The following is a 17,393-nucleotide window of genomic DNA, read 5'->3' on the forward strand; positions in this document are numbered from 1 at the left end:
TTTACAGATATGCCCCTCGAACTTAATGTCAAATGACTTTATTGTCCTCACACACTGGTGCTTGGTCCGTACACTCCTGTGTGGACCGCAACCAGCTTGTGCTTGTGCTTGGTCCTGGTCATTTGAAGTTGGGCATGTGTGTTATATTTGTGGACTCGGATCATCTTTAAACATGATTTCGAGATTGTTTTTTGTAAAACTGTTAAAATCAATTTATATTTTTTAAGCTCAAAATTATTTTTAAAGGTTGACCAAGGACTATAAGGTTGGACCAAGTTTACGGTCAAACTCGGGAACCTCTTGTTTCGATTTTAACTATGCAAATCTAATTTGAACTGTTTTGTGCAGATACGGGAAAGCAGGTAGTTGATGTGCATGTTCCAAAGTGGGAGAAGAGTATGAACATTTCGTGTTTCTTGGGCGAACCTCTGAGGGACCATGAAGTTTACAAGTCCATGATGGTGGGATTCGGGATTTCTGGAACAATGCTACGGCTAATAAGAAAGACATTGTGATTAGATCGGTGATTCAAAATAAAGAGATCCTTATTACTGAACAGACAATCAGAGAGGTCTTACTGTTTGGCGATGCTGCTAATGATCCAGTAGAGTATGCAAAGGAAAATATAATCCCAGTTCTTGAGAAGATGAGTTATGAAGGATCGTCCGCCAACAACAAAGAAGCTGATGCACCCGTATTGGAGATTTCTGGCTAATGTCTATCTTGTCTGCATCTGCGGCAATAAAAGTGGTATTGACACGCTTACCATCAGACAAACTTCAGGAGTGGTGGCCTTAGTTGAGGGCTGGAACTTCAAATACTCGACGTACGTGTTCGATGACATGATGGCAAACGTTAGAACACTAAACAAGAAGTATTGCTTCAAGTTTCTGAGGTTTCTACAGATGATTCTGGAAGCGAAGTATCCTCAGTTGCAACAGACCATGAGTATCTACGATACAAAGATAATGAACCATATGGTCTCTCCGATGCTCAATCAAGTGAGGGCAGATGTGCAAGTGTTGTATCAAAACAGGAAGCCTTTAGTGAAATTTGGTGCTTTTCCTGAGATTGCTAAGCAAGTATAAGCACCAGTCAATGTAGTTATGGCCAATGAGCATGATGTAGAAATCATTGATGCTCCTCCTAGATCTGCTGAGCCGGTTGAGAATGTGGATTTGACGGGAGTTGAAAGTGAAGAGGAAGATGTGTCTGAAGAGATGTTGATGGAAGATATTGAGTTTAATGAGAAGGTAGGTGAAATTGAAACAAGGATTGATACTGAAGGCCTCATAGCAGATAAATCTAATGAAGTTCAAACGTTAAGTGTGAATCCTCCTCACACTGAAGCATTTTAACCTATATTTTTTGAACCTGATAATGTGTTAGAAGACCCCATGGCTGATCTTCATCCTAGGAAACAGAGTCGAAGAGATCCTAGGATTAGCCATGAGACAAATGGAACATCAAGTACAAACCCAGAACCAAGCATACCAGTAGCTACTGCATAGCAACCAGTCCGTACTTCTGGAACACCTATGTGTGATGCAATGATCGAGTTTATGTCCAATCCCAGAGCTGCGATGCACATGCCTGCACCCAAGACTGGTGAAGGGTTGAGTAACACTCCTTTTGATGCTGATGTGTTAAAAGTAGTGGAGTTGTTGCAACAGGCCGTAAGAGAAAGTGCGGCAGCAGCTGAGCCAAACCAAGAAAAGGTTCATGAAGCAGCCAGCAGCCCAGATAGCGAGAGTTTATTTGGTGATGTTAATGTTGGAGTATTAATGAAGAGGATCACGGCACTAGAAGAGGATAAAATATTCAAAGACGTTCAAATTGCAAGCTTGTTAAAAGAGATAACCCACAAAAATCAGCAAATCTAAGAGCTTGAGACAAATCTAGGATCACTTACGGCGGTCATGATGGATCTTAAGCAGAAATTGGAAGGAAAATTTGGAAAGGAGTTTGCTGAGCCTCCTAAGGAATACACTGCTAATGAAAGGGAACAAATGGATAAGGAGTGTGAAGAGGCAATAGATAGATATATTCAGAACCCTCCTCGTACAGTCAGTCAGAAAAAGAAGTAGAAGGAGGTGGTTATGAGGAATGTGAGTGCTGAGAAGAACTATGGATATCAAGACTTGCCAGATAGATACGTAATCAAGACGGGCAAAGATAGATTTGATCGCTATGGCAACAGGTCTGGGATTCAGAGTTGGGCATACAACGATGAGAAAGGATTGTTTTTGGTGAAGAGAGTGAATGGGAAAATGGAGTATTACAATAACTCCAGTTCTTTCGAATCATGAACGGCAGTTGATCTTCGTGAGCTGAGCCGAGCTCCATATCACGATCAATGCAGAGATCATAACTGCAAAATCGGGTGGAACTTTTACAGCAAGCTGCAAGACAAATGTTGGTGAACTTCAAAGATATGAACTTGCAGCAGTCATTTCTGAAGACACATAAAGATGTCATTGATCCTTCTACAAACAAGTCACTCCAGAAAGTAACTAAACAGACAAAGACCAGTCCGCTGCTGAAGGATCTTCCAGATAACAGTTTGAAGGATTTTGATTTCTGGATGTATGATCCCGTCACTGGTCAAGCTGTGATTGTTTGTAAGCATGATGAGTACAGAGTTGCTGATGTGAGAGATCTTATGAGGTTTGGAGAAAAAGATATCAAACTTCTGGGAAGATCGCAGATACGGAGTGATCACAGTACGAAGTCTGTGTTAAATCGTATGTTGCTGGGATTGCCCAAATCATAATGTTGAAGATGTGGTCTGGACAGAGATCGAGAGTAGAGACACAACTATTTGGTCCATTCGTTGGAAAAAAACTGCCAGATGTTCAGAAACAGAAGAAAAGATGCAAGTGAAGCTGAATTTGCCAAGACAACATAAATCTAGGGGGATATTGTAAGGACATGTACTAATAGGTTTACATTTGTCTTGTTTCTGTTAGTTTTGGATTGGTTAGTTACTTTGTATGGGCTTGGTCGAACATATGTAGGTGTTCAGGTTTAGGCTTGGCCCGGTTGTAATAGGTCACCCTATGTGATTATAAACAGGGTGCAGCTAGGTCATTATTGGTTGTTGATTGGTTCTTGCTTGTAACCGTGTGTACCAGACAATCCTTTGAGATTGTGTGCACTTTTCTAATACAATCGCCATTGCTTGTTTTTCTTCTACACTTTCTTGTTATTCCGCATCTAGATTAGTGTTTGTGATATCCGATTGAGAGTTCCTGGACTTACAAGTTGACATGTGTCGTATTTGTTGGGATGAAGCAGCCGCTAGTGCATCCCATTCACTTTGTCGGATGTTACGTTTGGCGCAGTTGCTTCATATGGCTCGTTGGCGGCTGCAGGGACAGCTCAAACGGCTCGAAGCCTTTTGGCTTGTGTTGGCAAAGACACATACAGCCTCGGGACTTGCAATTTTATTTTATTTTTTTCATTTTTTTTTTTTTTGTAACTTTTGGGTAACAAAAGAATTTTTTGTGTTTCTTTTGTGTTTAAATATTTGTAAATTTACATTTTTCAGCTTATAAATACACCATGTGTATTTTTTGTGTTTTCAGCCAAAACCCGATGTTTACATAAATACACAATGTTCATCTCTGGTTTTTTCAATAGTCACATAATAGAAGAAGAAGAAAAAAAGATGTTTACTTTGTTTGAACATGATGTTTTTCTTAGTTTTAGAAGTGCAAATGGGCAACGGTACCGAACAAATAACACGGATGTGATGGAATTTTCTCTTTAGGAGGTCAGGTCACATAAGAATTTCCAAGAACTCACTTACAAAGGGAAATTGGAGATGAAAAGGTGTTAATTATCCCTTAAAAAAATTTGTTATATAAGTTTTGTTTTGGTTGTTGTATCGGGAAAAAATATGTTCTATGTATATTTTTGTGTAAGTTATTGTATTTATACAAACTAATTAAGTTGTTCCATGTATGTTTTGTGTTAGTTATGGTTTAATGTTAGGTTTGATAAATAATAAAAGTTGGTTTTTTTCCGCAAATATATGGGCATATTTTAAAATGTTATATGCAAATATTTAAGGGTGAGTAAATTACAAAAGGTGTCCTTTAGGTTTGTATCAAATCACAACCGGTGTCCTTTAACTAACGAAATTACAGGCTCTGTCCTTTATGTTACCGGTTTTTAACACATTATGTCCTTTAGACCTAACCTAGTTAAGTTTTTTTGGTTAAGTCTTACTGTGTGCGTCTCGCATGAATAAACAATATTTTGGAATTAATCTTTGTTTTTTTATCAAACCAATCAAAAGAACTAACTACGATGATGTTGGAAGCTTACCATAAATTTCGACGATGTCGTTTTGTTCTAGTGCTTGTCGTATGTAGAAGGCACCCATTGCAAGGTTTGATTCACGTTCCTTTTTTCTATAGGGTTTTTTTATCAAAGTTTTGAGAGACATAGACAATAGCTATTTGAGATGAAAATGAACAATCAGATGTTATCAGATGTAAGGGGGAAATCGAAATTCATGTTAAATATGTTAAATGGAGATGAAAAGACCATGTTGCCCTCATGTGAGAAGCACATGGTAAGACTTAACCAAAAACTTAACTAGGTTAGGGCTAAAGGACATAACATGCTAAAAACTGGTAACATAAAGGACAGAGCCTGTAATTTCTTTAGTTAAAGGACACCGGTTGTAATTTGATACAAACGTAAAGGACACCGATTGTAATTTACTCTTTAAGGGCAGTACGGTATTTAACTTTAAAAACAGTACTTTCATTTAAGGATGAGTGTGGTATCGGTATCGGTATCGTACCGAACCGGTACCGGTACCGAAATTCGTCAAAACTTGGTACAGGTACCGCTACCGGTATTTGAAGGTAAAATTCGGTATTTTACCGGTACCGTACCGAACTGGTACCGATACCGAAAATTCCAAAAAGTGGGTACCGATACTAGTACCGAAAAAATTCGGTACGGGAAATTCGGTATCACTACCGGTATCCAGTACTAAATGCTCATCCCTACTTTTATTGATATCAAATACAAAATAAAATACAAAGACCCAACAATGTTGCTAGTCAAAGACGCACCAATGTGCTAAGCGTCGTTCGGACGCATCACACTGGAATCGCCACGTGTCATCTTGCTAGTCAAAGACGCAACAATGTGCTAAGTAGACGCAAAACAACCACTAGGAACTGTGTTGCCCCGTTTCACCGACGCGTGAGCTGGCTATTTTGGAAAGTCATGTTGGTCAATGGCCCATTTGGTAATTTTTTTTTAATTTTTTAATATTTTTTAAAAGTGATTGTGAGTGGAGGAGAGAGAAAATGTACTAGTAAAGGTATAAAAAATATTATTTAATTGAAAATTAACAAGTCCGGTTTTCCGAAATTTAAGTAAATAGGGGATTCCTAAAAACGTTTTCGGGCGACGGTTTAAATAGTTTCTTCAATTCCGTCCTTATTTCAATTCGAAGTGATCAAGTACGTCCTTTGATTACTCCGGCTTCAATGGTAATTATACGATTCAAGTTATGTACATAGGTTTGGAAGAACAGGGGTTCCAAGATTGAGGGTGTTTTGTAATTTTTTTACGGGTGAACTGAAAAAACAGGAATGGGATCGTAACACAAGTGTTCTCTAGTTTCTTCTTCACAATCGATGATCGTAACGCGTTCACAGGTTTAGGGTCTTTGGCTCTAATGCCAGATGATGCAATCATGTGTTTATAAAACTCTTTCTATATAATTTTTATAGGAATATTGGATTTTTATAATCCAACCCAACTTTTTGTAACACCTGTCAGTCCCAACTATTGACATATTAGCAACCAATGGACCCTAACTAAAAGAATCCTAACGCCGTTAGTCTCCGGTCGCCGGAAAACCGTTTTTTGCCAGAAAAAAAGTTTCTAAAGGTCCGATCTAAGGTTACAAAGAGGTTTGGGACGAAAATGTTGAGTTTTCCGACCAAAAACTTGAGTTTTCCAGCCAAAAAGAAGTTTCCCCACGACTTCAATAATTGGGGCTTTTTACTAGAAAAGGGTTACTAAAGGTCCGTAATAAGGTTAGAAAGATGTTTGGGACAAAAATGTTGAGTTTTCTGGCCAAAAATGAGTTTTCCGGCAACCGGCGACTAACGGCGTCAGGGTTCTGTTAGTCAGGGTCCATTGGAGGCCAATATGTTAATAGTTGGGACTGCCAATGATTATTTTTTAAGTTGGGACTGTTGGAAGCCAACGACGAACGCTTGAGATTATTAAAATCCAATATACCATTTTTATATTATAAACCTATGTGTGAAACATGGAAAACATTGATTCCATTAAGTTTGTCATCTGATCTTGATTGCTACTATGTGGAAGCCATTGTTGGTTAGAAACAAGAAGGTATTCAAAGGTGACTTCTGGTTGAAGGTTTTGAGTTTTAATAATATCCTTTTTTTTGGCCAGTTAAAAGAAAAACCCTATGCTGTCTTCCAGAGTTTAATAAAGGATTAATTACACATTAAGTCAGTGTGGTTTGTCAAAAATAACCATGTTTGATACTAAACGTTTCAATAAACGGGTTAGGGCTTTATTGTTTTTATTTGTAACAACATTGAGCACTAAGACTAACACCCACTAAAAAGTCTGTTAAGTTTAAATAAAATGGCAAAAATACCCTAGCTGTTAAATAGAAACCTCTATTTATGTCGTTAACATCACCCACCGAACCACCATTGCCTGACCGCATTTTTAGTCTATTCTTCTTCTTCTCTGTCTCTCTCCCCATCTTTATCTACCCCAAATCAAGAACACCCCCGAGTTTGTTGGAGATGGTAACAGAAGATGACGGTTTTGGGATGTTTATAGAAATCAACTAGATCGAAGGGGATGATTCGACAAAGTGACTCCGAAAATTTCACAAGTAGCAAGTTTATTAGCAAGGTAAGAACATTCTAATGTTGAATGAACAAAATCTTCAACAAACTAAACATCTTAAATAAAGTTTCATTGCTCCTCTGCATTCTACTTTAAATTGTGATTTGCATTGCAAATCTGCATACATTTATTTTTTTACTTCCTATTTTTTATAGATATTTTTGCTTCATTTTTCTACACATTCTGTATATTTTAGTATTTCAATTATGTAGAGTATGCATGCTTAAAATAAAGCAGCAAAGGAAACAAAATGAAAAAAGGGTACATATACCATCTTTCCAAAACCCAAAATGTGAGGAGTTTTAACACAATAATGAAAACCGGAAACAAAACAAAAATTGTAGAAAATCGAAACCTAAATAAACATCTTCAAATAACCAACACCATAATCCGAGCATACAGTTTTGAAGCAGCACTAGCCCTTAATCGCATAAAACCGCCATATGAAAGCTATGAAAAATGTTTACTTGGGACCAATATCCTTGAGAGCACAGATCTGCTCTTCTCCCATGGCAGACATAACTGTCACAACAAGGTCCTTCCCTTCAGCAAAACCATCCTTAATCTGCACATAATTAGGACAAGTAGCAACGCTAAAGTTACTACGCTTTAGAAAAAACCAAATTGACTTGTTTGTCCATGATCATGGTTACAAACAATATGATTATATTTGTTCGATTTGACAAGATTTTATCTTTATTGAGTCCGTAACTTTGCATGTTTAATAAATAATCAAAGTCTCATAAACCAAATGTTTTCCACAAACCTGTGTAAGCAGAGTGTCATCGGTTGGAAGCTTGAGGTCATCCTTGGTACCACCACTCTCAGTCAACAAACTCACCTGTACAAACAAGTAAGATATCAGAATATTCACAATATACATTCAAAGAAATCAAAAGATAATAAAATGTGCATACAAATCCATCCTCAGAAATATCAATGAGCTGGTAGTCAGTACGGTTAACATGGGGAACCTGCAAACAACAAGAACGTCATATACCATAAGACATGAAAAAGAAAGAAAATTATCATAAAACTTATCACTGAGGTATGTAAGTAAAACATACATCACAATTGTGGGAAGAAGGAACAATATCTTCAAGTTTCTTTCCATTGAAGATATCAATTGCAACAAAATGACACTTAGCATGACCGTGCTTGCCAGTCTTCGAGGTCGAAACTTCCACAACCTTCAAAAGAGGTTTACACAATTTAACACCCGAACAACAGTGTTAAAGAAGAAAAACATACAATCACTTATTCATAAAAAAAAAAAAATTATATCATAAGTTGTCTTCATCTTCCACGATTAACCGCTTAAGAGGTGACAATTCAAACAAAACCCCAAACCAAAATAAATATCAAACTATAAACTAGTAAAATTTCATACCGAATACTGGTAACCTACTGATACCATACCATACCAGCACCAACAGAACATATACCCAACGGTATTCGGGTTTAAAACTAGCTCAACTTCGGAATTGGTATTACGCAGTAGGGTACCAGTTGGAAACTTTTAACAGTACCTCAACATACTGGTACCAGCCGTCCGTAAACGGTACGGTATTTTAGCTAAATTTCTATATCAATGCTAAGCGGTAAATGACTAGTTTGGTCTGGTACCAATACATATCTCATCCCAATCAAACTAAACCCCAAACCAGATCAACAAATGAACAGATTTGACAACATAGAGCTTTTCAGAAACACTTTAACCTACAAAACATTATCAAATACATAAATCAATCCAAAACTTATTAACAAAAAATTGAACTCAAAAACATTATCAGAAACACTTTAACCTACCATTCGAAACCCTAGATTATCACTAAACTATACAATCAATCCTCAAAAACAAACAGAAACAATCTATGAGTTCAAACAAACTAAATCAGATCCGAAATTTCAACAATAATAATAATAACAACAACAAATCGATACCTTGCAAGCACGATTCTTAATCACAATGTAACCGTTCTTCCTGATGGTACCGGCTTGTTGCGGGAAGGTTTTTGAAGCACCGGCATCGGCCTTTGACTCGAATTGGTGCTCTTCGTCAGACATATTATGGAAATTGATGCAGATAATTTGATGGAGAAAGTGACGAAGAGTGAAGGTTGCAGAGAGAGTTGAAATTGAGGGATTAGGGTTTTTATGAAACCGCCGTACAGAAGATGCTATCTGGTTTTGATGAGATTGAATCCTGGCCCTTGGATTACACTATTAATTTGTTGATTGATATAAGCCCCCTTGCTTATGACTCTTTGTTCATAACACACACCTAATCTTTTTCTATATTTATCTTTAAGCTTCATTTTTTTAGCTGCTTTATACGCAATGGAGTGATTATTAAGTTTATCGGTTCTACTGGTTGGTCCAGTCTGAAAATTATTCAGCTAACAAAAAGTAAGAGGGATGTAATTTTTTTTTTCCAAAATTGACTTGCTTAATATCTATTGACTCATTTGTGTTTAGTCCATTAGCTTGTAGCTGAACTGAATACAAGATAGTTCTTGATTTAAGCAATTCTCTTGATCCAGCTTTTAAGATCATTCGAGTTGAATTAGAAAATTTATGATAATCGGATGTTTGTTAAGGAATCTTTTCTTATCATTTCGATTTTAGGAGACGGTACTTTTAGGTAAAGTTTTTGGCGTTTGTCTTGCTTTGTGAAAGTGTACTTAAGTTGTTATCTCTATGATCTCTAATCTACATGTTTGTATTAATAAAGGACCCGGTGGTCTTTATTTTATACGTCTTGGACGTTCAAAAAAATAAGAAATGTTAGTGGTGTGAAATTTATAACTAAAATGGGATTAGATGTTGTTTAAAATTTGTGTTAGTAATATACACACGTCTCAATTCGTCATTTCAAAATCGATTGACATGATGAACATAGTTGATCTTAAATATAACCCCAAGTGATGTTTTAATAACTATCTAATTCACATGATGTTGATTACTTTTGCATAAACACAATGTCATCTATAACAATTGTGATTATCTAAGTATCATCAAGCAGAAATTGTAAAGGAACCTGTAGAGATTCAGATTAATGAAGCTTAACAAAGCTATTAACAGATCCATCACAAGGAGCCGAAAAGTTTCACTTGTGTCTTCTCATGAGAATCAATATGATTATATAGATGTTACATATAATTTAGTGAGTCAAGTTACACAATAACACCCTACCCACACTACAAACTAATATTGCCCGTTTTGCCAACGGGAGCTCACGTCTTTGTTTTTTGTTCCCCGAGTGGAGACTTTCAAGTTAATCACCCATCTTGAAACTACTCCCACCTCAGCACACCAAACTGTAGAATTCTACTCGCATCCACAACTAAATCCCAACTTACATGCTATCATTAAGCTTTGAAACCTTCTACAACAAAGTGAAGAACATGATTTCAAGAGTTGTGTACAAAAGATATTCGTTTCTCATGGGTTAACAATAAAAACTAGTCACTATGACACACTAAAGACGACATAAAACCAGATAACAGTAAAATTCACCTATTTTGAACCTCCTGCCGAAAAGGAGCTCATGTGTTGGTCATTCATTTCATGTATGTATATCCTTGGAGGTAGTTCCCTGTAAATATTTTCAAGATCAGATAACAGTAATACCTAAGGAAGTATTTTGACAAAAATGGATGAAAAAATAAATAAATAAATAAATATTAAGACGAGTCAAAATATGCTTACAATTCATTCGCTTCTTGGTATGTATAGCTTGAAGCAACAGCCAGAAGTTGTCCACCACAGTTGTATGCTAATGAAGCAATACTGTTTTCAAACTTTGGCATCTGCCATAACAGCAAGATCAAAATTGTGTCAAATCCTTTGAAAAACATTTTAAAATTGCATATTTAATTATTTAGAGCTCCTTTAGTGCCACTAAAACTTTAACTTTAGTTCATAAGAACGTATCATCGGATAATGAAAATTACCTCAAAAACTCTTTTTTTACTTTGAGCATTCCATATGGTGACATAACCGTCATTATCACCGGTGATAAAGGCACCATCAGTCCTGAACACACAAAAATAAAAAAGAAAAAGAACAGTGATATAAAGTTTTATGAAATTTCATGATTATTGAGTAGATAAAGAAAGGCGTACGATGGACTGAAAACAATATCATTCACAGCAGGCATATTATGCCTCTTCTCCATTGCCTTTGGAATGCATCGAAAAGCAAACCTGCAATATACATATATAGTTACAACTTGAAACATTATATTATCAACAAGAAAACATTATCGTGATAACATTACTAGAGAGGGAAAACGCATGTTATTTTAATGCTGTTAAAGAGTATCATGAGACATAAACATACCCATCGTTGTTTTGATTGGATGGATTAAAATACTTCAACGCTACACGTCCTTCAACTGATCCAGCAGCAAATCCTGCATTATATAATAATAATAATAATAATAATAATAATAATAATAATAATAATAATAATAATAATAATAATAATAATAATAATAATAATAATAATAATAAAGTATTAGATATCAATACATAAGTACCATAAGGGCCATCAAAACTTATTACGGGATTACCTTGATCCAAATATGGCCGGATACACTTAATTTGGATGTCCATACGTTTGCTATAATATGAAGTGTTAAACTTGCGTAAATCATACATATTAACCGATGATCCAACAGCAACCATCGCAGTATATCCACTAAGGGACATAGATTCGACCGCCACACTAACTGTATTTACGCAAGTTAGAGCCTTCATTGAACGTGAATCCCAACACTTAATTTTTTTATCCCAACCACCAGTAATAACTTGACCTGCGAAAAAGAAAACCAGTTACAGGAATTTCAGATACAAAGGCAAAATTTTGGCAAGTATGAATATAGCCATATAGGCATATTTAAATTTTGCGATACATATATAATAAATTGTCGCCATTGTACAGTTAGCAATTTGAAAGTAATAACAGTTGCAGTTTACCTGTTTCGTCGGAATATTCAACACAAGTTGCTAAATCATCATGATTTCCAAAAATTTTACTGGTTCCTGAATGTAAATCATACCTACACAAAAGAAAATATGAAGGGTCGTGCATAGAACAAAAAAGTTACAAAGAAAACATGTAAATATGCATCATGTTATGATGTAATCAAATCTGGCCTGAAGCAAAATACGTATGTGATGAATGAACCCAGTAGTGTAACAAAAAGGTACATGATCAGTTAATCACTAAAAGGGGAATTGGCTTGTAATAATCCTATCTAGACCTTATTGGCCATTAATAATCCCACCTCAGAATATTCCCCCCACCAGTCCCACCTTTCACCTATTTTTCCTACAATGGTCCCCCGTTAAAAAAAACTTAACGGAGTTAAGCTTTTTTTCCAAATTACAAACAGAATTTTTAGGGCTTTTTATCAGAACGACGATACGAGTCCATTGATGTAAAACTTACTTCGAAATGGTGATCTAAGTGACTTGATTTTGGTTAATTGGAAATTTAAACACCCGAACCGAAGCGCCGTTTTCATCGTTTGGAGCACCGGTTCGAGTCATGTTTTACAACAATGGACTCGTATCGTCGTTCCAAGCAAAAGCCCTAAAAAATCTGTTTGTAATTTAGAAAAAAACTTAACTCCGTTAAGTTTTTTTAACGGGGGACCATTGTAGGAAAAATAGGTGAAAGGTGGGACTAGTGCGGGGAATATTCTGAGGTGGGATTATTAATGGCCAATAAGGTCTAGGTGGGATTATTATAGGCCAATTTCCCATCACTAAAATATATGTTCAACGTTCACCATTGAGTACCGACCAAATATATAAGGAAAAGAATATAAAGTTATAAGTCATAACCAGTCATATCTTGTTAGTGATTAATAGATATAAAATCAATATACTGATAGAACACTTCCATAGAAACAACAATCAAAATTCAATTATAAAAATGTGACAACAAGATTCACTACTTCCATAGAACACTTGAGTTCGGACCTTCAAGGTCAAACATATAAATTCAACTCAGTTGCATTATTTCTAGATTTTGAGCATTATATTTGACTTGTCAACTAAATTTAATTAAACAGTGTAAACCTGAAAACAAACCTAGTTATTGAACAATCAGAACCAGTACTAAATGCAGCCGCCTCCCCTTGGAAACAACAATCCAGAAGCTCAGCATTTCCGGAAGCTTCAAAAGTCAGTTTAGATCCATCCACATCATACAATCTAAGATTCTGTGCACACAATATTTGATAATTCAATAGTACTGAGTACGTAGCATAAAGAATTGCTCGCACACAGTCACAAACCTACAATAATAATGGTTACTTACGGTATCCCAAGATGAGATGAGGAGATTGTTGGATGCTGGAGCGAAGCGAATTCTGGAAATAGCGTCTTGAATCGGGTTTCCGTCAAACTTTAAACATCGTCCATTCATCTTTGTAAACTGGAAAATCTTGAAGCTGTTGAGCCCTGAGGTACAAATGTACAATAAATATATAGATAATAGCTAAACTTCCTACTAATTCATGCAACCATGTGTTAGTTTGTTATCACTTTATGCAAGATTTTGCCTGTCTAGAAGGTATTACTATATGACATTTGTAACTTAAATGCTGTGAAATGTCATATATCGACACTGTTGTATTAATCGGGATGAATCTCCGATTAATCAGTAGCTTACCAATTGAATTTCACCTAGTCAAACCTAAAAAAAGTTTTGGTAGCCTCTTAATGACCATTCAGATGCTACCTCTTAATGGTTTAAAACCTCTAACTGAATAAGGGGTAACCTCAAGTCTGAATGGTAAATCATCACATGTCATATTCTTCTACCTTCTCATTGGTAAATTCTTAATGGTTCCATTAAGAGGTAGCCTCTTAATGACCATTCAGAGGCTACCAAACAGCCCCTAAGCGGCAGTCAAAATAGGTAAAATTTCCCATAAAATTGATCAAAATCTTTAAAGTATTTTAAAAATTATACTTCCTAAACCAATCCGTTTAATTAATTTGAAAAATTATATTATATAATTTTGAAAAGTTTTGTATGAATAGGTTTGAAAAGTTACATACAAAATTCTAACCCGATTAACGCCTAGCAACTTTTACAACCATGTATATCGATGATATGTAACGCTGCATAACTAATAAGAACCTGAACTTCAAATTCGTCTCCCATCAACAAGAAAGCTATCATAAACACCAAAAGCATATAAAACAAACCATAGTCACATAATTCGCTGGCCATGACACGATTTTCGTTTTGGTTCGTCCGATCCAATTCGCGGTACGAACAGGATCCGGGTTCGCAAGGGATCGCGTTTCCGACGACCATAATGGCAACAATTCAAATGTAATAGAGAAGAAATGGTGGCTAATCGAAGCTTACCTGCTTGCTTGCTTGCTGGCTGATTGAACCCTCCCTGCTGAATCGTAGAATGAAAGAAAGAAGATCTGTCAGTCAGTCAGTCAGTCAGTCGGCTGTTTGTTTTTTAGGTTTAGAAGATGGAGGGAGGAGCGAACAGGGAGATAGACAAGAGGAGGAGAACGGCTGCTTTAGTTGTTTATGTTCCGAGTTAACTTAACGAGTGATAAGTAAAGAAAGTAAAAGTGAGAAAGGAAAGGACGAGAAAGGAAAAAAAAAAAAAGATGACTTTCCCACCGCTTCCTCTCAAATCGGAAGGAAAGAAAAATTAAAGAATTTAGCCTAGTTTTCCTGTCATTTCCTTTCTTTTTCTTCCTTAAATGAAACTCGGGAACACGACATGTTTTATTTTCCTTTCTTTTCCTTCCTTAAATGAAACTCTGGAACACAAAATATTTTTACTTTCTTTCTGTTTCCTTTCCTTCCGTTAGTAAACTCTGGAACATAGGGTTGTTTTAATTTTATTATTTTTATTTTAACTATGGGCATGTTTGGCTAAACTTTTCCAACCAATTTATTGGCTTATTAACTTATCAAAAAGCCAATAAGCAGTTTTTAGTGTTTGGCAAATGGAAAAGTGCTTTTTAAAATGACTTTTTGATATGAAGGAAAAGGAGTTTTTGAAAAGTTAAGAGATTGTGACTTCTTGATTAGCTTATAGCTTTTCAAACAACAAATTACCAATATACCCCTTATTTTTTAACATCCCTTATGAAAGAATGCCCCTTTTAGTCATTTTACATCAATAAGCTAAGCCAAACACTTTTTAAAAAACAATTTATTGACTTATTGGTTTTTCCCACCACATAAGCTAATCCAAACACTTTTTTTAAAAACTACTTTTCAAAAACTCCTTTTCCCAAAAGTCATTTTCCCAAAAGTTCTTTTTGAGTTAAATAAGCTTAGCCAAACATGCCCTATATATATTATTATTAGCCAATGGTAAAAAAAAAATTAATCTATTTTTACCTAACATAGTTAAATTATTTTAAGAGTGAATTTCAAGGATTGTCCTTTATCTTTATACCCATTTTCAGGCGCTGTCCTTTATGTTTAAAATTGACGAGTTTTGTCCTTTATGTTTTCATATCATACACGTTTTGTCCTTTAGGCCTAACCCAGTTAGTTTTTCAGTTAAATTTGTCCATATGCTTTGCACATGAGGGCATTTTAGTCAATTCAAAAGTAAGTTCAATGGCAAATTTACAGCTCAAAGCTTCTGCAACCTTTGAATTGACAAAAATGCCCTCATGTGCAAAGCACATGACCAAATTTAACTGAAAAAACTAACTGAGTTAGGCCTAAAGGACAAAACATGTATAATATGAAAACATAAAGGACAAAACTGGTCAATTTTAAACATAAAGGACAGCGCCTGTAAATGGGTATAAAGATAAAGGACAATTCTTGAAATTCACTCTTATTTTGAGGTTTTTTTTATTTACTCTATCTTTGTTGTTAACATGATTTTTATTTTTTACCCAGTATAGTTAAATTATTTTGAGTTTTTTTTACATACTCTCTTTTTTGCTATTACATCTAACGTGAGTTCACTGCTCTTTTCACAAGCATGCGTCTAGTGGGGACAAACAAACAAACTTACATCCCTTTAGGGGATACTTGACACACTTTTATCCCTAGAGGGGATACGTTATAACCGTTGATGTTGGATAATACACTCAAAACTATCACCTCAAGCAGGGGCGGACCTAGCTCTTTATGAGCCGTAGCACGGGATAGGGCTCAACTTCGTGTCGGTAGTGTATATTTATATATATATTTTTCGGTTTTATAGAAAGGATACCCCTAAACAACTACGATGACACCTCCTAAATGTAGATGAAAATAAATTTTCCGGTCGCCGGAAATGAAAAATCTGGTCGGCAAAAACTTGCGAAGAAGATGAAGTTTATTAAGGTCTTGAAGGGATAATACTAGCGATATCGATTAGAAAAAGAGTGGAGATAAACTTTAGTGCAAGAAAAACGAGCTAAACACTAGGGGATCGAACCATTCCGAAGTTGTCGGAACTCCACCAGAATAGTCGGAGAAGATGAACTGAAGAACGGGTGTTTGTTTTATTTAAGTTTGAAGGTTTTTATATTATACAATATTAGTCCCTGTAATTCTTAATATATTTAAAACAGGTTAGGAACTTTATATCCCTGTATATTTCAAAACTTTGCCAATCAATACCTAGTTTTATAACTAAAAACTCTTATGAATTTGTTGTTTCTTTAACTTGTCAAGCGAAGAAAAAACTAGTTCTTAGATTCCATTTATAAAATTATAAAATAGGATTCCATTTAATTTTATAAAGTTAGAAATTACTTATAAAAAACTGAAAATTAATAATTGTGTAATGATGAGGTAAGAGCTTTATGAATTCACCCTCTAGTGATATAACGTCCCTCTATGACGTGGCGTGGTGTGACACGTCCCCCAAAGGGGCTTTGTGACTACGGATTGCCTATGAAGATGAAGTTTATTAGGATTATGAATGAAAAAGCAAAAAGTTAAAGCGTTGAATATAGTCAAACTTCATTTAAAATGGACGGTGTCGATTAGATCTTGTAGCATATTACATTTCATTAACTAAAATAACGTGTCGTTCATTAATTAAAAGTAATATATATAATAATGACTTAACCCTTATCTTATTATTAAAGCCCGAATTTATTGTTAGCAAAAACAGTTTATATGTTAGCCCAAAATACAAAATAAGTTAAAAACCCTTTTGAAGTTTTAAAGCGCGACAATTGAGTGTTGGAAGGAAACGAAACGTCGACCTGAGTGCAGGGGCCATACGCTGATCAGTGCTCATCCAAACAAGAACAGGCAACATAGTTCTTGTCCTTTAGTTTATCGGGTAGTGAAGCTAGCTTTGCTTTTACCAGCTGCAACCGCAACCATTGCACGGTGAAAAAAAAATCGGGGCACCCCAGAGTCAACGTTCTAGTTCCGCCACTGAGTCCTTAAGTCCCATCTTACTGCTGACTAGTTGCTTGGAGGGCAACGAGATTATTAGTTGACAG

General features: G+C 35.6%; 1 protein-coding gene across 1 annotated transcript; it reads right to left on the reverse strand.

The window, feature by feature from the left end:
- Positions 1–7,169: 7,169 nt before the first annotated feature.
- On the reverse strand, positions 7,170–14,479 carry LOC110892587 (mitotic checkpoint protein BUB3.3). The gene is made up of 15 exons (XM_022139744.1): positions 14,323–14,479; positions 13,261–13,403; positions 13,032–13,162; positions 11,910–11,992; positions 11,504–11,746; positions 11,272–11,344; positions 11,055–11,135; positions 10,884–10,965; positions 10,639–10,739; positions 10,450–10,525; positions 8,872–9,150; positions 7,995–8,117; positions 7,845–7,901; positions 7,694–7,768; positions 7,170–7,492 (listed from the first exon to the last, which is right to left on the reverse strand). Exons 2-15 carry the CDS (start codon positions 13,366–13,368, stop codon positions 7,391–7,393), a joined length of 1,614 nt encoding a protein of 537 aa, XP_021995436.1. The 5' UTR covers positions 13,369–13,403; positions 14,323–14,479; the 3' UTR covers positions 7,170–7,390.
- Positions 14,480–17,393: the final 2,914 nt, after the last annotated feature.

The sequence above is a fragment of the Helianthus annuus genome, chromosome 12 (assembly GCF_002127325.2).
Source record: "Helianthus annuus cultivar XRQ/B chromosome 12, HanXRQr2.0-SUNRISE, whole genome shotgun sequence".
NCBI classification, from domain to species: Eukaryota; Viridiplantae; Streptophyta; class Magnoliopsida; order Asterales; family Asteraceae; genus Helianthus; species Helianthus annuus.